The sequence below is a fragment of the Tasmannia lanceolata genome, unplaced genomic scaffold (assembly GCF_043159265.1).
Source record: "Tasmannia lanceolata isolate RefF3 unplaced genomic scaffold, GAP_Taslan_0.1 ptg000015l, whole genome shotgun sequence".
NCBI lineage: Eukaryota > Viridiplantae > Streptophyta > Magnoliopsida > Canellales > Winteraceae > Tasmannia > Tasmannia lanceolata.
In genome coordinates, this window is record NW_027518692.1 from 24,283,629 (window position 1) to 24,302,074 (window position 18,446).

Genomic DNA, 18,446 nt, shown 5'->3' on the forward strand with positions numbered 1-18,446 from the left:
TTTAGTCCAAAACTAAGAAGAACCTTTCAGCAAAAGCGCCTGTAGCTCAGTGGATAGAGCGTCTGTTTCCTAAGCAGAAAGTCGTAGGTTCGACCCCTACCTGGCGCGCGTTTCTTTGATGTGAATATTTTTTTTCCTTTTCTTTTCTCTCTGTATGGGGCTTGGCCTGTCTCAAGTAAAAAAAGTGGGGTGAATTTATCCTCAGTGATATTTACCCCTTCGGAAAAAAAAACCATTCACATTGTTTCATGGTGTGGCCAACCGGTTCGGTTCTCGGTCCTTGGTTACTTTTTTTTTTTCGGTTCCCGGTTCCATGAACCGTAAGAATCGAACCGAACCGAACCGAACCGTAGTACATAGTAGGACCGAACCGAACATAATCGGTTCGGTCCGGTCCGGTTCTAATGGCTAATTACTAATTACTAATTATAATTTATAAAAACTTTTATTAAAGTTATAATATAAGTTACTTTCTTATTATAAGAATAGTATTATCTATTACTTATTAATATTATAATTAATTTATATTAATAAGTATATGTATAATAGAAATATAAAAAATATTTTATATATATATATATATATATATATATATATATATATATATTCAAAAGTTCGGTTCTTCGGTTCCAGAACCGAACCAAGAACATTAGACCTGGAACCGAACCGAATAAGTTCGGTTCTTCATCAGTGGAACCGAACCGGACCCAAAGTATTTTTAAACAGTTCGGTTCCGGTTCGGTTCTGGCCACCCTATTTGTTTGTTAAGTTTTAAAGACAAAGAAAAACGTTAAAGGGGGTGAAAAGGTCTCTCTCTCACACACACACAAACTTCAATATTTTAGCACCCATTAAGCCAACCATCAGCTATAACTTTATTTGTATTTACATAAATCTTGTTTATCCGGTTTTAATATATGCTTTAAAGAAATAAAGGGTGTTAAATGGAACTGCCATGTTTTAATAATTGTACAAACTAAAATTGTCTTTCTTTTTAAATTGACCCTTTAAATTGACCCTGAGAGCTTTTTATTAATAATATTATCAAAACGTGGTTGTGCCAATATAATTAGCCATGACACTAATACAAAGTTTTGCACTTCATATAGCCCTGTTTGTTTTGGATTTTGAGAACCAATTGTGAGGCAAAGTACAGATTCAAGCTCTTTTCCATCTTCTCTTTTCCTCAGAGGAAGAGAAACACAGAGAAGAAGTATGAGGAAGAGAGATATAGAGAGAGAGACCACTATGTCATCAGTAGTGCTCATTTTTTTTTTGTCTTTTACATCAAGCCTCTTTCGTCAGTAATTTGCTAGCGTCCATCACAAAAAGCATTTCGCGGATGGTCTGTTGCATCTGATAGCAGCCACAGAGGCTCACTTTTCAGCACATTTTGTCTTCATTCACAAGGTGAATGCTGTCAGATGCAACAGACCATGCACGAAACGCCTTTTGCGATGGACGCTAGCATATCCCTAATAATAATAATGTACGAGAATAGATGTTCTGTGATTGAGAGAAGATGTTCTGTGATTGAGAGAACGCATTTCCAGTGTTACTGCTGTTGTATCAAATGAGTTTCAGAGAAGACACGATCAAAGAGATGAATACATCAAATAGCAGTATATCTTTCGAAATCATATTATACATAGAATCATGATAAACTTCCTTGCATTATTTCTTCCATGACAAATAGGGGGAGAAAAATTCTGTAGCTTTTCCATCCCAAAAGAACACACACTTTAACATTCACAACCTGAAGATCTCTGCTGCCGTCCACCGCCGGCCACGTCAATGGTGTCTGGGAGATATCTTCATCACCAGTAAGCAACAAAATGTCATTAGCTTTTTAATACAATAAAAATGGGGGGAAATGGTGTGTCCATACATATATGTGTGAAGTCTGAAAATCTGAAACACAATTCCAATATAAATTGGAAACTAGTAGAGCAGACTCTGACAAGGAAGTTTGCGAGTCTGGCTCCCAGTATTTCATTTCAAGTACTGAAACTTTTCTCAGAATTTTCAGAAAAAATCAAAAACAGCTTTTAAAAAAAGTTTTTCTTTTGGATGACAGAGTTTAGTTACAGACTATGCTTCATACATGCAGGTTTTAAATTTCAGACGAAACAAAATTCACTTGGTTTCATAAAAATACCAGAGTTTGCTTGAAACTTCGGGATTTTGTAAGGTTTTAGTCGAAATATGCATGCAACTTTTTTTTTCTTTTGAAATGATGCAAAACATGCAACTTTTCATATGAAAAACAGAATTTCGAAATGTTAACATTTCTAAAGAAACCCTCATAAAAATCAACTCCATTCGCAGAAAAGGGAACAAAAAGGAGATTCCATTAGGATATTTCTAAAAAAACTACAAAAAATAAAAAGAAAAACAGTGGTGAAGAATGTCACCTGGATTTCGATTTCGTACAAAAATGTTTTCGTAATTTTACAAAATTTCACACTGAAACCAAAATGTGACGACAAAAACCATAATTTGAAACCTTGGTTTTATACTTTTAAAGCAGGTGGGTATTAGTAAAATTCAGTATAAATTTGTTTCTTTCTATGTACAAATTTTTTTTGATCGGGATATATACAAAATTTTGTTAGACCCATTTGGGCAAACAGGTAAAGACGGAAACAAAATGTGAGAAATTGTCCAGTCTTCATAGAAAAGCTTAGAGGAAGTCCAGAATGAAACTGCAGTTTGAGATAAGAACTCCTTTCACGAAAACTATTTAATACATAGATACATGGTGGTGATTTCTAGTAGAGAACTTTTCTTGGTTGAAGGGTATCAACTGGACAAAATAAAGTAAACACCAACTAGAAATATTAATGAGGGGGATTTGCCAGCGTCCATCGCAAAAGGCATTTCGTGGATGGTCTGTTGCATCTGACAGCAGCCACCTCGTGAATGAAGACAAATCTACTGAAAAGTGAGCCTGTGTGGCAGCTGTCAGTTGAAACAGACCATCCGTGAAATGCCTTTTGCGATGGACGTTACCAAATCCCATAATGAGGATATACAAAATAACTTTTTATGGTTGGCCAAATAAACAATTTGGTCTCTTAGGAAGCAATTACATGCGCCGGGATATCAAACCTAGCCAGAAATTTTGACTTCAAATCGAAAGCACAAAGAAGTGAGAAGAAAATAGCAAAATGTATTCAAACAGTTTTTTCGAAATGAGAATATTTGTCAGTGCTTAGAACTACTCACATTTCTTCTTCAGGTTCATTCTTGAGAGCATTCTTCGCTATACACTCAAAAGCAGCTTCAACATTGAAACCCTCCTTTGCAGATGTCTCAAAATATGGTATGTTACCCTTGGAGGCACACCATGCCCTTGCCTTCTTCTCAGACACCTGAAAACCCATAAGAGAGAGAACCAAAATAATAAAGCGAAGAAGCAGACATGGGAGGCACAAGAAAATGATTAAACTCTGAAGCTAATTCTCACTACTACTCAAAAAGAACATGATAATCCCAATACGTGGGGAAAATTAGTTAAAAAAATTATGTTCCTAGAAAAAAAATAATAGAAGCGAAGATTTGGGGTTAGAAAATTAGTTATTTTAGGAAAAAGGCGTCAAGAAGTGGGGTTGACACCTTAATTAGAAGGTTTGTTCAGCTCCAACAATAGCAGAAATTTAATGAGAAAAGCATTTTACCACTCGACTGTTACCACCATCCACATCTATCTTGTTTCCCAACACCACAAAAGGAAAGTTCTCGGGGTCTGATGGGCTTGCCTGTACATTAAGCCACAGTGGCAAATGTCAGTCGCTTGTTCTGTTAAAAAAAGTTTCAGGCATGCAGAATAACACTTACTTGAATTAAAAACTCTTCCCGCCAATTGTTGAGGTTATCAAATGACTTCATGACATTAACATCGTATACAAGAACACAGCAATCTGCACCTCGGTAGAAAGCCACACCAAGACTTTGAAACCTTTCCTGCCCAGCCGTATCCCATATCTGGACATGTGATGTACATGCACAAATAGGGTCAATCTAAAGAAAACAAGAAGTAATGACATGGAAATTTCCTATCCTCCTTGGGTTAGTATAAACTAATCAATTTCTCAAAGCAACCACGGAAAGCCTCTAAGCTTTAGAAACAGGAAAATGATAATGAAAATCTATTGACTTCAGATTGGCATGTTTCACATTAGAAAAGCATCAAGTGCATTCAGGTGTATTGGATGGGAGACAAGCGGATAAAACTGTCACTAGCAAGAGAATAAGCATTCAGAAAAGAGCCATATTACTTTATGAAGTGAAGAATCTAGGAACCAGAAATTCCAACGTAGAACAGTTGTGCGTGGTTTTAGTCATGAGTCTGAAGGCTTAGTAACTCAGATATTAAAAGCAAGAGATCCACATGATCACACCTTTTTTTTAATTAAAAAACAGTTACATAAAAAGTTGACGATGGTTTTAATTTTGTGGATCCTTCTTTCCTTCATTATAATCTACAGGGGGCCCTTGCCTTTCAAAAAAAAAAAATCTATAGTGGGGTCCCTTTGTTGTTCTAATCTTTATCTGACCTCACAGGAAATATAACACAATGCTCGTCTGGAATATGAATTCCTGACAACCAAACCTCTCGAACGTGCAATGTACATCTTCTAAGCTCAATCAACACCAAATAACTTAAAATTCCCACTTAAATCAAATGTCTTCAAGTCCGGTTCAAGCATTGATAGGGTGCCATGCTTAATTTCATAAGATTCGGCAAGTCCTCATTCAGTCATTCAGCGTGTTCATGTTAAGTAGATAATTTGTTGAACTGAAGCATCTTAATCTTCAACTTTTCAATAATAAACAAATCAAACAGTAGCGTTTTATGATTAGATGCCCTTATATTCATATTGAAAGAATCAGCTTCCATCTGTTGGTAAAATGTGCCCTCGAAGAGCAAATATTTTGACTTACAATTTTCCACATACTCTATAATTGATTGCTCATGCATGTTGATGTTCTGCTGAAATCCACATTGAAGTGTATGGATCTCTCCTTAGAGGATCGAGATCGTGTGGGCAGGGGGTCTCTCATCTATTAATATTGAGATCACTTGACCTCTCCCAATGGGATCAAAGATTGTATGACCTCTTCCCAAGACTGTTGGACCTCTCCCTCCGATTGGGACTATGTCCTTTGGTAACACAACAAAGAATCAGATGTTTTGAACACCACTCTGGGAATCAATTATCTGGTTACGAGTAGATCAACAAAGTATCGAGATTAAGTACGAGTTAGGATCGCATACTTATACGGCTATCGTATGTGGGATACATTTTTTTTTTTGAATTGTATGGAAATTTTATTAAAAAAGAGAGAGAGAGCGAGAAAGTCCCATAAGATACAAGAGATGGCATGTTAGCCTAGAAAAGAAACAAAAAGCAAGTGAAAAAATAGCTAGGGGGGGAAGGTAGTCAAACTGTCAAAGAACTCCATCTCCCCCCAATGAACACCCTCTCTAGCAAGTATGTCAGCCTCCCCATTAGCTGATCGCCTTATGTGGATAAAGGATATCAAAGAGGAACCAATTCTATCCTTAATCTCATCAAATAAATCTGCAATCTCCATGGAGGCGTATGGGAACCTCGAAGCCACTTAATAATGTTAAGAGAGTACCCTTCAATCTGTAGGCTGTCCAAGTCTTGATTTTGAAGCAATCTGATACCGTGATAAATGGCTCGAACTTCAGCCTCGTTTGCGTATGTGGGATAATTTTATAGCACAGTTTGATGGTTCTCAATCGTAGGAGTGGGACTCCCTATCCACACACAAGTGTGGGTACATGGACACATTGATAGAGTTGCATTGAAAGGGAGCCCTAATTGCACGACCATGATTTGGGGGTTGATCTCATTATCAAAAATTTTATCGGTCTCCAGACTTGAGATTTGCCTCTTTGATTAACCCTAAACGTGTGTACTTTAATTAACCATAAGTGTGATATCCCAATGGAGGAAAAGCCATGGTTTTTAGAATGTACTAAGGCTACTACTTTGAGCATAAATTGTCAACAAGGGATCTTCTTCATTGATTGATTTATTATTTTTTGTATGCATTTCAATTAAATTTAATTTATTTGACCGCTAAAGTTAGGCCAACCATCTGTTTTTGTAACAAACATGTCTCTAACTTTAAGTATATTATTATTATTATTTTTTAATCGTAACTCTAAGTATATTATATATTTATAAATGGGAACTGATATTCCCACTCCCCTTTTCCATAATGGCAATCTACTCTTTACACTTTTTAAATTGGTTTTTGATAGCATTTTGGGATATGTAACAATCTTTATAAGCTGATTAGAAAACTGTAAAGGGTGTAGTGCCATTTTTGAATCAAAGGGTGTGAGAGTATCATTTCCTTTTATATAATTACTTTGAAAAAATTACCAAAAATTAGAATTGGAATACATGGTTATTATATATGGTGGCCCGATGGTGATTTACAGCCCAATAAGATTAAAGGAGAGGAGAGACACAACTAAAAAGCACTTGATCATGATCAAATCTGTAAGCCCACTTGGGTAAATAACAATAAGAATTGAATTCGTTGCAATGGATAGTTGCAACTCTGGAAAATAGAATTCGGCAAATATTTTCTTACATGGAGTCATATATGCGTGGACATAGTTGTCAACCTGTGACTCGATTTCTTAATTTTATGACTCGTGACTCGTAAGAGTTTTTGACAAGAACAGAAATTTAGTTGAAAAAGATATAATTATATATCAAAAGATGAAGAATGTAAAAAATATAACCCAATAGCACATAGATGGAGAACTAAACCAAAAATATAAATAACTATATGCTTGCAACTTGTATGCAGAAAAAATAATTAAGTTCTAAGTTCCAACTTCCAAGTTTTCAACCATCAAAACACGAAAGCCCAGGCCCAACGACGGGACTCGACTTGTAAGAGTCTTATTTTTTCAAGTCGACTCTCGACTCGTTTGAGTCGACCAGACGACTCCGAAGAGTATTTAACAGAGGCGAGTCACCCATGCGACTTGCCTCGAAAGCCTAGAGACTCGACTCAAAAGTTGACTCGTACGAGTCGAAAGAGTTTGATTACTATGCGTGTGGATTACATATAGATTTGAAATTGATCCATTTTTATTCCTTTGATTTTTGCATTAATATCTTTGATTAACTTGGATTAGAATAGAATTATTACGCCTTCATGTGAAAAGATTCCTTAGTTGCATAGTGTTACGAACTATGATTTGTAGACACTCAATGCACATACATTAGATACGTGTTCACATGTGTCCACATAGATAGGTTGTAGACATGTGACGACATGTGTTAAGACAGGGCTGTTTGAAAGGCGTGTTTCATTCTTTCGGTAAGCCCATTAACGTACATAAGTTCATTATTCTTATAAAATTAGTAAATATAAGCGTGTTCGTATTTAACTTTCTTTTGAAGTGGACCTACTACTATTTAACAAGTATAATAACTTCACTTCACTCACTATTTTAGTTATTTAGTCTTTTGGGCTTTGCCCTGCATGTTGTTTGGATTTTAATATTACCATCTGTTTTTTTTTTTTTTTTTTTGAAAGGTAATCAGAGCAAATATATTAAGACGGGAAGACCAAGGAGGTCACCCTGGGCAGAAACAAGAGAAAGAGAAAGAAAAAGAAAAAGAGAAAATACAAGGGCCTCAAGAAAAAAGGGTGGCCCAGTGCACGAGGCTCCTGCCATTAAGTAGTTTGCAACTACTTAAGAAACTTTCCATTAAAAAAATATTTAGGAAATTGCTGCTGCTTGAAGCCTTTGAAGGCGACGAAGCTGCTGCTTGGACGGGACAAACCTTGTTGCTGCTTGAAGCTCTTCGTGATGGTGTTGCTGCTGCTTAAGTTGAAGCTGTTGGTGAATCAACTCCAGCAAGGTCTGTTGTTGCCTTTTCGGGTATGTTTCTATTCTTCTTTCTTCTACTTTTTTCTCTTTCTTCTTCTCATTCTTCTTCTCCAATGAACTGTAATCCACCCTCTTTTGTTTGAAATGGAAAGCAAATGGTTGTAATCCACCCTCCACTTTTTCCCTTTCTTTTTGTTTATGTTCACTTCCCTTCTTCTTTCTTCTATCTCATGTCCCCGTTTCCAGATTTGGGTGGTTTCTGTTTCCGACACTCCATGTCTATGTCAACACGCGACATCCGTGACCGTGTCCACAGATCATAGGTTACATGGCATTACATTGCAACTAGGGCACGCACTACGGATTCACAACCCCACGAGTCTCCTACAAGGTTTTAAATGTCGGTTTTGGTTTCGGTCGTCACGGAAACGGGAAACATTTCGGTTTTGGTGGAAATCTTGTAAAACAGCAGAAATGTATGGAAACATATGCAAATGGTGAAAAATTTTAATCTTTAAAAAAAAACATGTGCAATGATGAAATTTTAAGATGAAACTTTAGAAATGCTAGAATAAGCACAGATACATAATTAAAAATCATCACATAAGCAACAAAACCATCCATAATGGCTTAATCACATCAAACACCAAGTGGCATGCATTGTCGCACATGTCTAGAACAATAGTCAGCAAAGAAGTACAATGTAAAGAAGTATAAGAGTTTCCCCTCTAAGGACCCGAACTCTACATCAATGTCATAGAGTTACAAGGAATTATTATTATTGGTCCCATGTCGATCTGACATCCCATGCATAAGATACAATTACTTTGTTGTGCAGTTCAATGATGTTGCCTACCAAACATCATTCTTTGCATTAATGAAATGAAACGCAAATAATAACATCTTTCTATTTTTTTGCCGTTCCAACCATTTCGGTCAAGTTTTGGGAATTTCGGTCAAAATTTTGAGGAAATAATGACGTGAAAGGGAACCGTGAAGATTTTGTTTCGATGAGGATGGAAATGGAAACATTTCAGTCATTTTGGGGAAATTTCGAGAAAATTTAAAACCATGGTCTCCCCATCCAAGCACACTTCACCTACTAGCCAAAAGGCCCAAAACCGCCTAGGATTATGAATATATAGAGGTGGAAGGACCTATAGCTCCCAAGCCATCTACCACAAAGTCATTGGTGGAGTCCCAAATTTGAGATAGAAGTGAGAAGGTTGGGGGTTTTCTACATCTTGTAGAAAGCGCAAAGGTAAAGATTTCAAAATTCATGAAAGCTACTCTCTCATAGCCAAGTAAACTGCACGGAATTCTGGATTGACAAAAGCCACAAAATTGAGGAAAAAGATGCAAACCATAAAAGTAAAAAAACATCCCTTTCAACAACATGAAATTCATTGATTCAGGTATATAGGGTTTATGATTCTGAATTTTGTTTTTGTTTAAAACTAGAGAAAGATCTAAAGAACAACAGGTGTGAGCAGTGTTTAAAAACACGAATACAGTGTGGAACGCAGCCGAAGAAAATCCTAGTTGACTCGGCATGACACGGTCGAGTACTCGGTTGATGCGGTTGAGTACTCGGTTGAGTCAAAGGAGTCTTTATTGACTATGTAGGGCAAAACGCGTCGGCAAAACACGTCCAAGGTAAAAGGGAGTCCACGATGACGTGGGAGAGTTTTAAAACTATGGGGGTGAGATCTGTAATTTGTGATGACGATCAAGACATACATACCAATAGCTCCACAAAATCCCATCACAATCCACATAGTACTGGGAAGCTCCTCAAAAATACAAGAACCACAAGAAGGGCATGAACTTTTAGGTTCATTGGAATCCTTTTTTAAAAGTTAGCTTCATTGGAATATTATTCCCCAATGGGTTATCTGATTCAATCATAAGTGCGTTTAATGTTTTATAGCATGCAAAGCATGTCATATAATTTTTGTAAATTATTTTAATTAAGAAAAATTAACTTTTGATCTAGGGGTTCTCTTCTCCATTCATCACAGTCCCCACCACTTTTCTGTATACATTGGAGAGAGAGAGAGAGAGAGACTCACATACAACTCTCTATCCTGAATTTTATTTTTGTTTAAAACTAATGCAAGATCTTAAGATCCTTAGATGTGAGATTAATAATTTCAATTTGTGATTCAAAGATCAACACTTAAAAATCAATCACTCCCCAAAAATACAAAAAGCACAAGGGTATGGATTTTAGCTTCATTGGAATCTTATTCCCCAATGGGACAGGAGTATGTTTTGTCTACCAATCACATGTCAATCCTAACTACTCTGGTGGCTTCATTGGAATCTTATTGGGGCCCAATAGAGAAAAAAGTACACTCATGATCATGGTTTTAAATTTTGACCGAAATCCGAAATTTCAGATTTCGGTGGGGACCGAAACCAAAATTCGCCAATTACCAAATTCCGGCCGAAATTTCGGAAATTTCAGGAATTTCTGTCTGAAATTTTGTTTTAATGGCATTTTTTTTAATAAAAAAAATTGTTACAAAATTTCGGTTGAAATTTCAAACCCAAATTTCGAAGCTTAATACCAAATTTCGGATTTCGATGGGGTCCGAAATAGGTACCGAAACCGAAATTTTAAACCTTGCTCATGATAGCCTTAGCCACAGAGAAGAGTTCATAATGCAAAATGCGGAAGGACTGGTTGCGCTCTAATTGTGGGTTTTGCAGCCTTCACTGGAGAAAGTTCTACCTTACCTTAGATGCAGGTCGCATCTTCAAAACACTATGTTGTGAACACCTACGTCACAAATGTTGTTCTCGGGAATTTCTCGGCAAGGGAAAATCTCGGGTTATATTAATTTTTATCATTTTTTTCGGGTTTATACAGGAAAAAAAGCGGTAAAATTAAAATTATTTAAATATATATATATATATATATATATTATTAAATTTAAGAAAAAATATAAAATATAAATATTGTAAAAATATCGCGATATTATCGGGATATTTTATGATAACAATGAAAATATTGCTATATTTTTAAAATATCAGGATTAGTTTGGGATTTTGTCGTTTTATCAAAATCTCGTGATAAAAACGCTATATTTTGAAAATATCAGAGATATTTGTGACATAGGTGAACACTACTGTCGTGGGACGATGAAACGTTGGATGCAAGAAGAGGCAGGACACCCAACTCAATCGGTACGAGTTTAGGCTCAGGAAAGCAGTGGGGGAAGATGTAGAAGAAATTTGGGAGATTGAGCATGCTATAAAAGCGAGTTTTCCAAATTCAAAAGCAGAGTAACGTGCCATGGTGTATCAACTGTGTTTGCGTGAGCAAGAGATTGCACTAGCAAGTAAACCTCGGAGGCTTTGGTTCCCATCGTCTGGAATCCTTGTTCAGTTGGAAGAGTTAGTGCTTCAGCTAGTCAGACAGCTTTGGGGAAGCCCCCATTGAATTCTTTGCGGGTGGCGAGCGGCGCTATGGAGGCATCAATCCAGATGTCTTTGCAACCACATGTATTTGGTGGCTCAATGACATCATCTTCTGAGTATCACTTGAGAAAGAGCATAGGTCTGTCTGTCTACCCGGGCCAGTGAAGCAGAGGCTGGGTCGAAGAGTCGTGAAGGTTCTCTAGCGAGAAAAGGAGTCACAGTTGGGGCTCATGGAAAGGCTGAGATGCCTCTCAGGCAGAACATTTGTATTTTTTATGTCAGGGAGAAGGGAGATGATGTTGTGGCAACTGAGGTGGCTGACTTGCTCGACAAGTGGCTGCCATGTAGGTTGCGTGTGGACACGGCAGCTGCAGAAACCATTCCTCTGGATCTTGATTTGCGACACCCAAATTTCAGGCCCTCTATCTCCGTTCTGATGCTCGGTGGGTACCAAGGGGTAGGTGGGAGCAACCTTTATCCAAATTTGAATTCTTGGGAAGTGGGAGACATCTCGAGAAGGCTGACCCAGATGACATTTGCGGCAACAAGTGGAGGACAACTCGTTCAACTGTGGCAGTATAGAATGTCAACCAGTCTCTGTTCTAGCATTGTTGGCATGAGGGCAGGTGGGACGGTGGAGTTCTTTTCGGCCGTTGGGCCCCTTTGGATTCTGGTCGAGTATGTGGCCCCACAACGCGGGTATATGTGGGAGTGCTTGGGTGTGGGTGGGAAACAGGCCCCCCCTGTTCTGATCAGGATTGATGCGAAGACGTTTTTAGCACAATGTGGTAGATACTGGCGAGGTTCATCAAAATCCTACCCAACCTAAAATTGAATTGCCTTCGGATGGGTCTGGGGTGACCACGATGGATTGCCTTGCAACCAGATTTCCTTGGTTAAGGAGTTGGAGGCAGATGCTCTGATGCCACTTTGGTTGCTCATGGTTATTGTTGGACGCCAACAAAGCTTGGCACTCCTATGTCAGCAGATGTGTCAGATTTAATCAATTCAAGCTTATTTTTGCTTGTTTTTTTCCGTTTGTGTCACAGGTGGAATCAACCAAGTTAGAAAGGGAGGCAAGAGGACCTGAATTGAGTTCTTTTTGAAAAATTGCAAAGACTAGCACTAGGGTCTAGCAGCCTGTGACCTTGCGAGGTACAGGTTTTAGGGAGTTTTTTTGGGCAGGCGTGTTAGACTTGGTGATGGAAGGGGGAGACTGTTGAAGTGGAGGAGTTGGAAGCATCTGAGTGGGTAGGGAATGTTGTTGTGTCTGACCCTAATACTTTGAAAGCTCAGGAGGTTCTAGTGCCTACTAATTCTTCTAGTGCTTTTGGTGGAAGAAAGGACGATTGGGCCGTGGTAGTGGCCGAGGCCGAAGAGGTTAGCTTGGCTTTCATTCCTGTCCCTAAGAATTTGGAAAGATTTTCTGAGGAAGAGCTAGAAAAGATTCATGAGATGGTGGAAAATCGCATCCTTATTGCTAGCAAATCTCTTGGCCTATCTTTTTCTGGCCTAAGGGCTGAGGCCAGAGCATTCTTCTTGGCGGCATAACTGAGAGTTAGACTTAACTATAGTTCTCTCTAACGGTTAAGACATGAGGAAGCTGATATCGAATGTAAGGGCCTTGGGTACCACAAAGAAGAAAGCCCATGTGAAGGCCTGTTTCCTGAAATATAAACCTACATTTTTCTGTTTACAAGAAATGAAGTTTGTCGTCACCCCAGATCTCTTTTGAGGGGCTTGGGCTGTAGAAGCAGTTTCTGGTTATTTTATTTGGATGTGGTGGGTTCATCTGGATGAATTCTTGTGGCTTGGGATGGGGCAAAGCTGGATATAGAGTAAATTGTGGGAAGATTCTCTGTTTATGTTTGCTTTAGAAGGATATCACATAACTCTAGTTATGCCTTTCCAGCTGTCTATGGTCCAAATCTGCCTGGACTCAGAGGCGATTTGTGGGTCAAGCTGGATGATATTAAAGAGAGGCGGCCAATACCCTAGTGTATTGGTGGTGACATTAATGTCATTCGATTCATCAAAGAGAGGGTCCCAACGAGCAGAATCATTTCCAGTATGATTGCCGTCTCTGAGTTTATGGGTCGAAACGAGTTGATCGATTTTAGTGGTGCTTAATTTAGTTATTTTTTTGCACGTTAGAAGATCGGCTAATAGCATAGCGGACTGCCTGGTGAGGGAAGGAGTTGATAAGCAGGGCCTTGGAGTTATTTGATTTCTTGCCTCCATGATTTGGAGTGTTTGATATATTTTCTTTGTTGGATTTTCATTGTATTTCGTCTTGTTTTCATTTTCTGTTTTGGGTTGACCTCCTTAGTCGGCCTTTTGTTGATTAATGAAATCTGCTACCATACAAAAAAAGGTAGTGCTTAATTTACTTGGCCTAGAAACCATTGTCAGAGTAGGTTGGATAAATTTTTGGTTAGTCAGCAGTGGTATTCCGGGCTCTTGGGTTTGATGCAAGTCGCCCTCCCTAAGACGATCTCAGATCATTGCTCTATTCTACTTGATCCTAATATTAAAATATTGGGGTCCGACCCCTTTTCGATTTGAGTTAGCCTCGTTTGAGGAGCCAAGTTTGAATGCCAAGCTTGCAACGTGGTGGCCTGGGGCACTAACTAAGGGTCTAGCAGAGGCTCAGTTGGGTTAAAAGCTTAGATATGTAAAAGAGAATTTGAGGTGATAGGCTAGAGAGGAAAAGGGATCGGATCAATAAAAAAAGAGAATTACTTCAGAAAATTGGGGGCTTGGATAAAAAGGAAGTGAACCACTTGACAAAACAGATGTTGTGGAAAGAGTATCTTAAAAGGGTGAGCTTAATATAATTATTCTGCAAGAAGAGCTTAAATGGAGACAAAGATCTAGAGCCAAATGGTTGAAGGGAGGCGATAGTTTTTTCTTTTATTTTTTTTAATTTTTTTTTGAAATGTTGAAGGGTGGTGATAGTTATACTGCTTATTTCCATAGCATAGCCAGTGCTAGACGAAGAATTAACATAATCCAATATCGTGGTTGATGGAGAGAGATTCGAGGAGAAGGACCACGGTAATAAGGAGATTGCTTCTTTTTTAAGGAGCTCTACTTGTTAGATGGTAGACCTATTCCCTTACGGCGGGGATTGAGTTTGGGTAGTTAGCTGAGAATGGATGTAGCGAGCTTGAGATGCATTTTAGCGAGGAAGTTAGAAGAGCTCCCTTCTCCCTAGAAATAGATAAAGCTTCAGGTCCAGAAGACTTTTGCCTAGCCTTCTTTCAGAGGTGCTGGGACTGTGTGAAGGTTGATCTCTTGGCTTTCTTCGACAATTTTTTGAAGGCTTCCACACTAGAGAGGAGCATGGAGGCCTGTTTATCTCCCTCATTCCCAAGATGGATGCGGAAGATACATTATACGATTTTCAAATCATTAGTCTTGTTCGGAGTGTTCAGGAGATTTTGGCTAAGGTCCAGGTAGAGAGACTACGGGCGATGTTGGGAAGGCTAATGCCATTTAATCAGAGTTCCTTTATAGCAGGGAGACAATTTTTAGAAGGAGCATTGATTCACAATGACTACTACCATAAAAGCAGGAAAAAGGAGGGGTATGTAAGATCTACATGGAAAAATACTATGAAAGAGTAGAATGGAGATGCATCGACTATATTCTGAACAGGCTGGGTTGATCTCTTGGCTTTCTTAGACAATTTTTTTGAAGGCTTCAAGCTAGAAACAAGCACGGAGACCCGTTTTTCTCCCCCATTCCCAAGATGGACGCGGAAGATAGATTGTAAGATTTTCGGATCATTAGTCTTGTTGGGAGTGTTAAAGAGATTTTGGCTAATGTCTTGGTAGAGAAACTAATAGCGATGTTGGGAGGGCTTATGCCGTTTAATTAGTAGACAAATTTTAGATGGGGAGTTGATTCACAATTAATGAGTTGGCTACTACCATAAGAGCAAAAAAAAGAGTGGTATGTAAGATAAACATGGAAAAAAATGATGACAGAGTAGAATGGAGATGCATCAACTATATTTTGAATAGGATGGGTTTCTGTCCCCACCGGAGTGGTTGGATGTGTAATTATGATGCTTCTTGGTGCTCAAATATGATCAACAGATCGCCCCATGGATTTTTTAGACTTCCAGGGGGATTGTCAAGGAGACCCTCTATCCCCATTCATTTTTACCCTAATGGGGGAAACTTTAAGCAAACTTCTAGATAAGGCAAGCATGCTCAATTTGATCAAAGGTTTCTCTATGAAGAATGGAGGAATTGAGGTGTCTCATCCAGCTGTTTGCTGATGACATGCCTATGTTTTGTGAAGCTGAACCATGGAGAATAACTTGAAAGCTATTCTAAGATGCTACGAGGTAGTCTCAAGTCAAACGGTAAACTTTTCTTATGAGGCAAGTCCCATGTCAAAGGGAAACTTTTCCAAGTGAGTATTGATATGGGCATTCATTTGAGCAAGGCGGAAAAAACTTCTTTTGCCAGAATGTTGGGATGTAGACAAGGGTCAATCCCTAACTCTTACTTGGGCCTTTCGCTTTGTATAGGGCACCACTCAAGAAGCCTTTGGGATCCGATGACTGTGAGCGTGGAAACGATACTAGCTTTGTGGAAGAAGAGCTTACTATTAGTCTATTATTTATCTTTGTTTCGATGTTCCATCTCTGTGATTAACAGATTAGAATAGCTTCAACGGAATTTTTTATGGAATGCCATTGAGGAGAATATAAGCTTTCACTTGGTCAGTTGGGAAGAGGTTTGTAAGCCTAAATGGAAAAGTCAGATTGGTATAAGAAAACTTAAAGTCGTTACCGAATCGCTTCTTGGATAGTGGCTATGGAGGTTTGGGCTCAGGAGAAAGGTGATTTTTGAGAAGTATGGTTTGAATAGGGAGTTAGAGATAGGATTAGAAAATAGAACTGATGGGATCGTAGGGCTAGGATTAAGGATTCAAACTGGGGTCTTGAATTGGATGAGATGATGGGGCAAGGATTTTGAATTGATGAAAGTCCCTCTTTAAGAATCTACATCAACTATGCTCCGATACCATGCTAACTTTAGAACACCTACATCCAATTCGTATGGAAGGAGAGGAAAAAGTAAGAAAGAAAAGAAAAGAGAAGATAAGGAAGAAAGAAAGAGAAGGAGGAATAAAATTCGTGGAGGTTCCAAGTTCAACCCCGTGAACCATCTCCTTTAGATATATTTTCACTTAATCTGAATTGCAAGATTTTCCATTAGATCCATCGATGATGGCCCCATCCAACTAACATAAATAACAACTATGATAGGCCCCAACCTACTAATGTAAATAACATGAATAAATTAATAAAAAGAGTTACATAAAAACATAACGTAAATCAAATTCAACTCTCTTAGCTCTTAACATAGCCCATAATTCACAAAGCCAGTAATTCACAATATTAACGAAAAGAAATCAAGGAATTCATCATAACATACACACATACAAAGCAAACATAAATGGTGCCTAGATCAAACAATCATGTTTTCAACCCATAACTCACATACGCTGTAACCAACTGAGGGATTCATTGTAACATTAAATAAAAATATGATAATCGAATCATATATCATGATTTGAAGCCATTCATGTATCCCGCAAATCAATGTACTCAGAAGTGCTTGAGACTTCCCTCATAATGTTAAAAATATCGGTAACCAAGTTATGACTTATGAGCCTATTAAAAATATTGTAACAAAGTTTTGAACCTCCAGTTCACAAATGTACTAGAAAACTAGAAAAGCAATAGGGCAATTCACAATACCAAAAGACCAAAACAATGTCTTGAGACATAATTCGACATATCATACAACAAAATGAATTTGAATTTACTATAAAACACATAAGACCATGCTCTGAAGCTTAACTCACCTGCAATGTGAACAGCCTATCTTCAAACTGGACTTCTTTCGTCAAGAAATCAGCTCCAATGGTCGCCTTATACTGATTACTAAACTTCCGGTTCACATATCTAAACGCAGCGATCAAGGCAAATCATACGAATCACCAGAATTCGACATAAATACATAGAGAAACTCACATATTTACAAAAAAAAAAAAATAGAGAGAGAGAGAGAGAGAGAGAGAGAGAGAGAGATCTAGGGTTTTAGGATACTGATTCATCAGAGATGTCTTTCCGACCCTATAAACCATCAAACAGATGCAATTACAAATAGATTAGTATTCGGCATTAGAAAATGAACAAAATTTACAACACAACTACCAAACCCTAAAATCATAGAAAAAAATCCGGAAAAAGCTATGGGACGGGAACAAAACAAGGAATTAGACATGAAATAAAAAGAAATTAGGGTTCAGGTTGCAAAAGAGCTTCTAGAAAAAACCCTAGATTTCTGAGATTTCAGATCGGGATAGAAAATTCTTAAAATCCGGAACAAAAAAAGGAAAAAACCCCAGAAAGTTAGAGAGAGAGAGATGCCCTAGAACTCACCCGCTGTCACCGAGGATTATAACCTTTAGAAGCATTCGTCTCCGAGACGCCATGGATTTCGAAGCCCTAAATCCCTCAAATTTAGGGGTTTTAAGGTGGGATTTTGAAATTCGTTTGAGCCCAGAGAGAGAGAGAGAGAGAGAGAGAGAGTTTAGTTTTTTTGTATCGAAAATAAACCGACCGACCAAAATCAAAGTCAAAGACAGACTGGACACTCGTATGTCATCTTACGAACGGACCAAGAAGGACGCACCAGTTATTGTGCCCACAATTATTGGACTCCAATAATCGGTTTGAGGGCTCACCATCGGTTACCATAATCTCAAACCAACATGTCATCTTACGAACGGATCCAAAATAGTGTGGTGAAGAATCACATGACATCGAAAGAAACAAATCTTTCTTGAAAAATATAAGTTTGACTTTCAGCTTTACCCATGACAGCAGTGGTTCGTAATCTATCGGTTAACACAAAGCGATTACCCAACTTCTCCCATTGATTGTACCAGCTAGGAATGGACGCCCAAATATATTCTAAGGCTGGTAATATTCGCCCCATTTTCTTCCTCGGGCCAGCCCCCTTTGGTGCATTTATGAGTTTTGACTACTTTTTTACACTAGAAGGTGGTGGCCCAAGAAAGAAAAAGGGGGCAA

The 18,446-nt window shown here is 38.3% G+C and overlaps 1 protein-coding gene and 1 non-coding gene across 2 annotated transcripts; one reads left to right on the forward strand and one right to left on the reverse strand.

Annotated features, from left to right (window-relative positions):
* Nucleotides 1–35: 35 nt before the first annotated feature.
* Nucleotides 36–108, forward strand: TRNAR-CCU (transfer RNA arginine (anticodon CCU)). Its single transcript has one exon. It is a non-coding gene; the product is annotated as a tRNA-Arg (tRNA).
* A 1,492-nt stretch (nucleotides 109–1,600) lies between these two features.
* LOC143845596 (ras-related protein Rab7-like) lies at nucleotides 1,601–17,933 on the reverse strand. Its single transcript, XM_077353976.1, has 7 exons — nucleotides 17,793–17,933; nucleotides 17,457–17,483; nucleotides 17,213–17,312; nucleotides 3,841–3,987; nucleotides 3,681–3,761; nucleotides 3,229–3,374; nucleotides 1,601–1,812 (listed from the first exon to the last, which is right to left on the reverse strand). The coding sequence occupies exons 1-7, from the start codon at nucleotides 17,843–17,845 to the stop codon at nucleotides 1,743–1,745; spliced, it is 624 nt and encodes a 207-aa protein (XP_077210091.1). The 5' UTR covers nucleotides 17,846–17,933; the 3' UTR covers nucleotides 1,601–1,742.
* Between the last annotated feature and the right edge of the window lie 513 nt (nucleotides 17,934–18,446).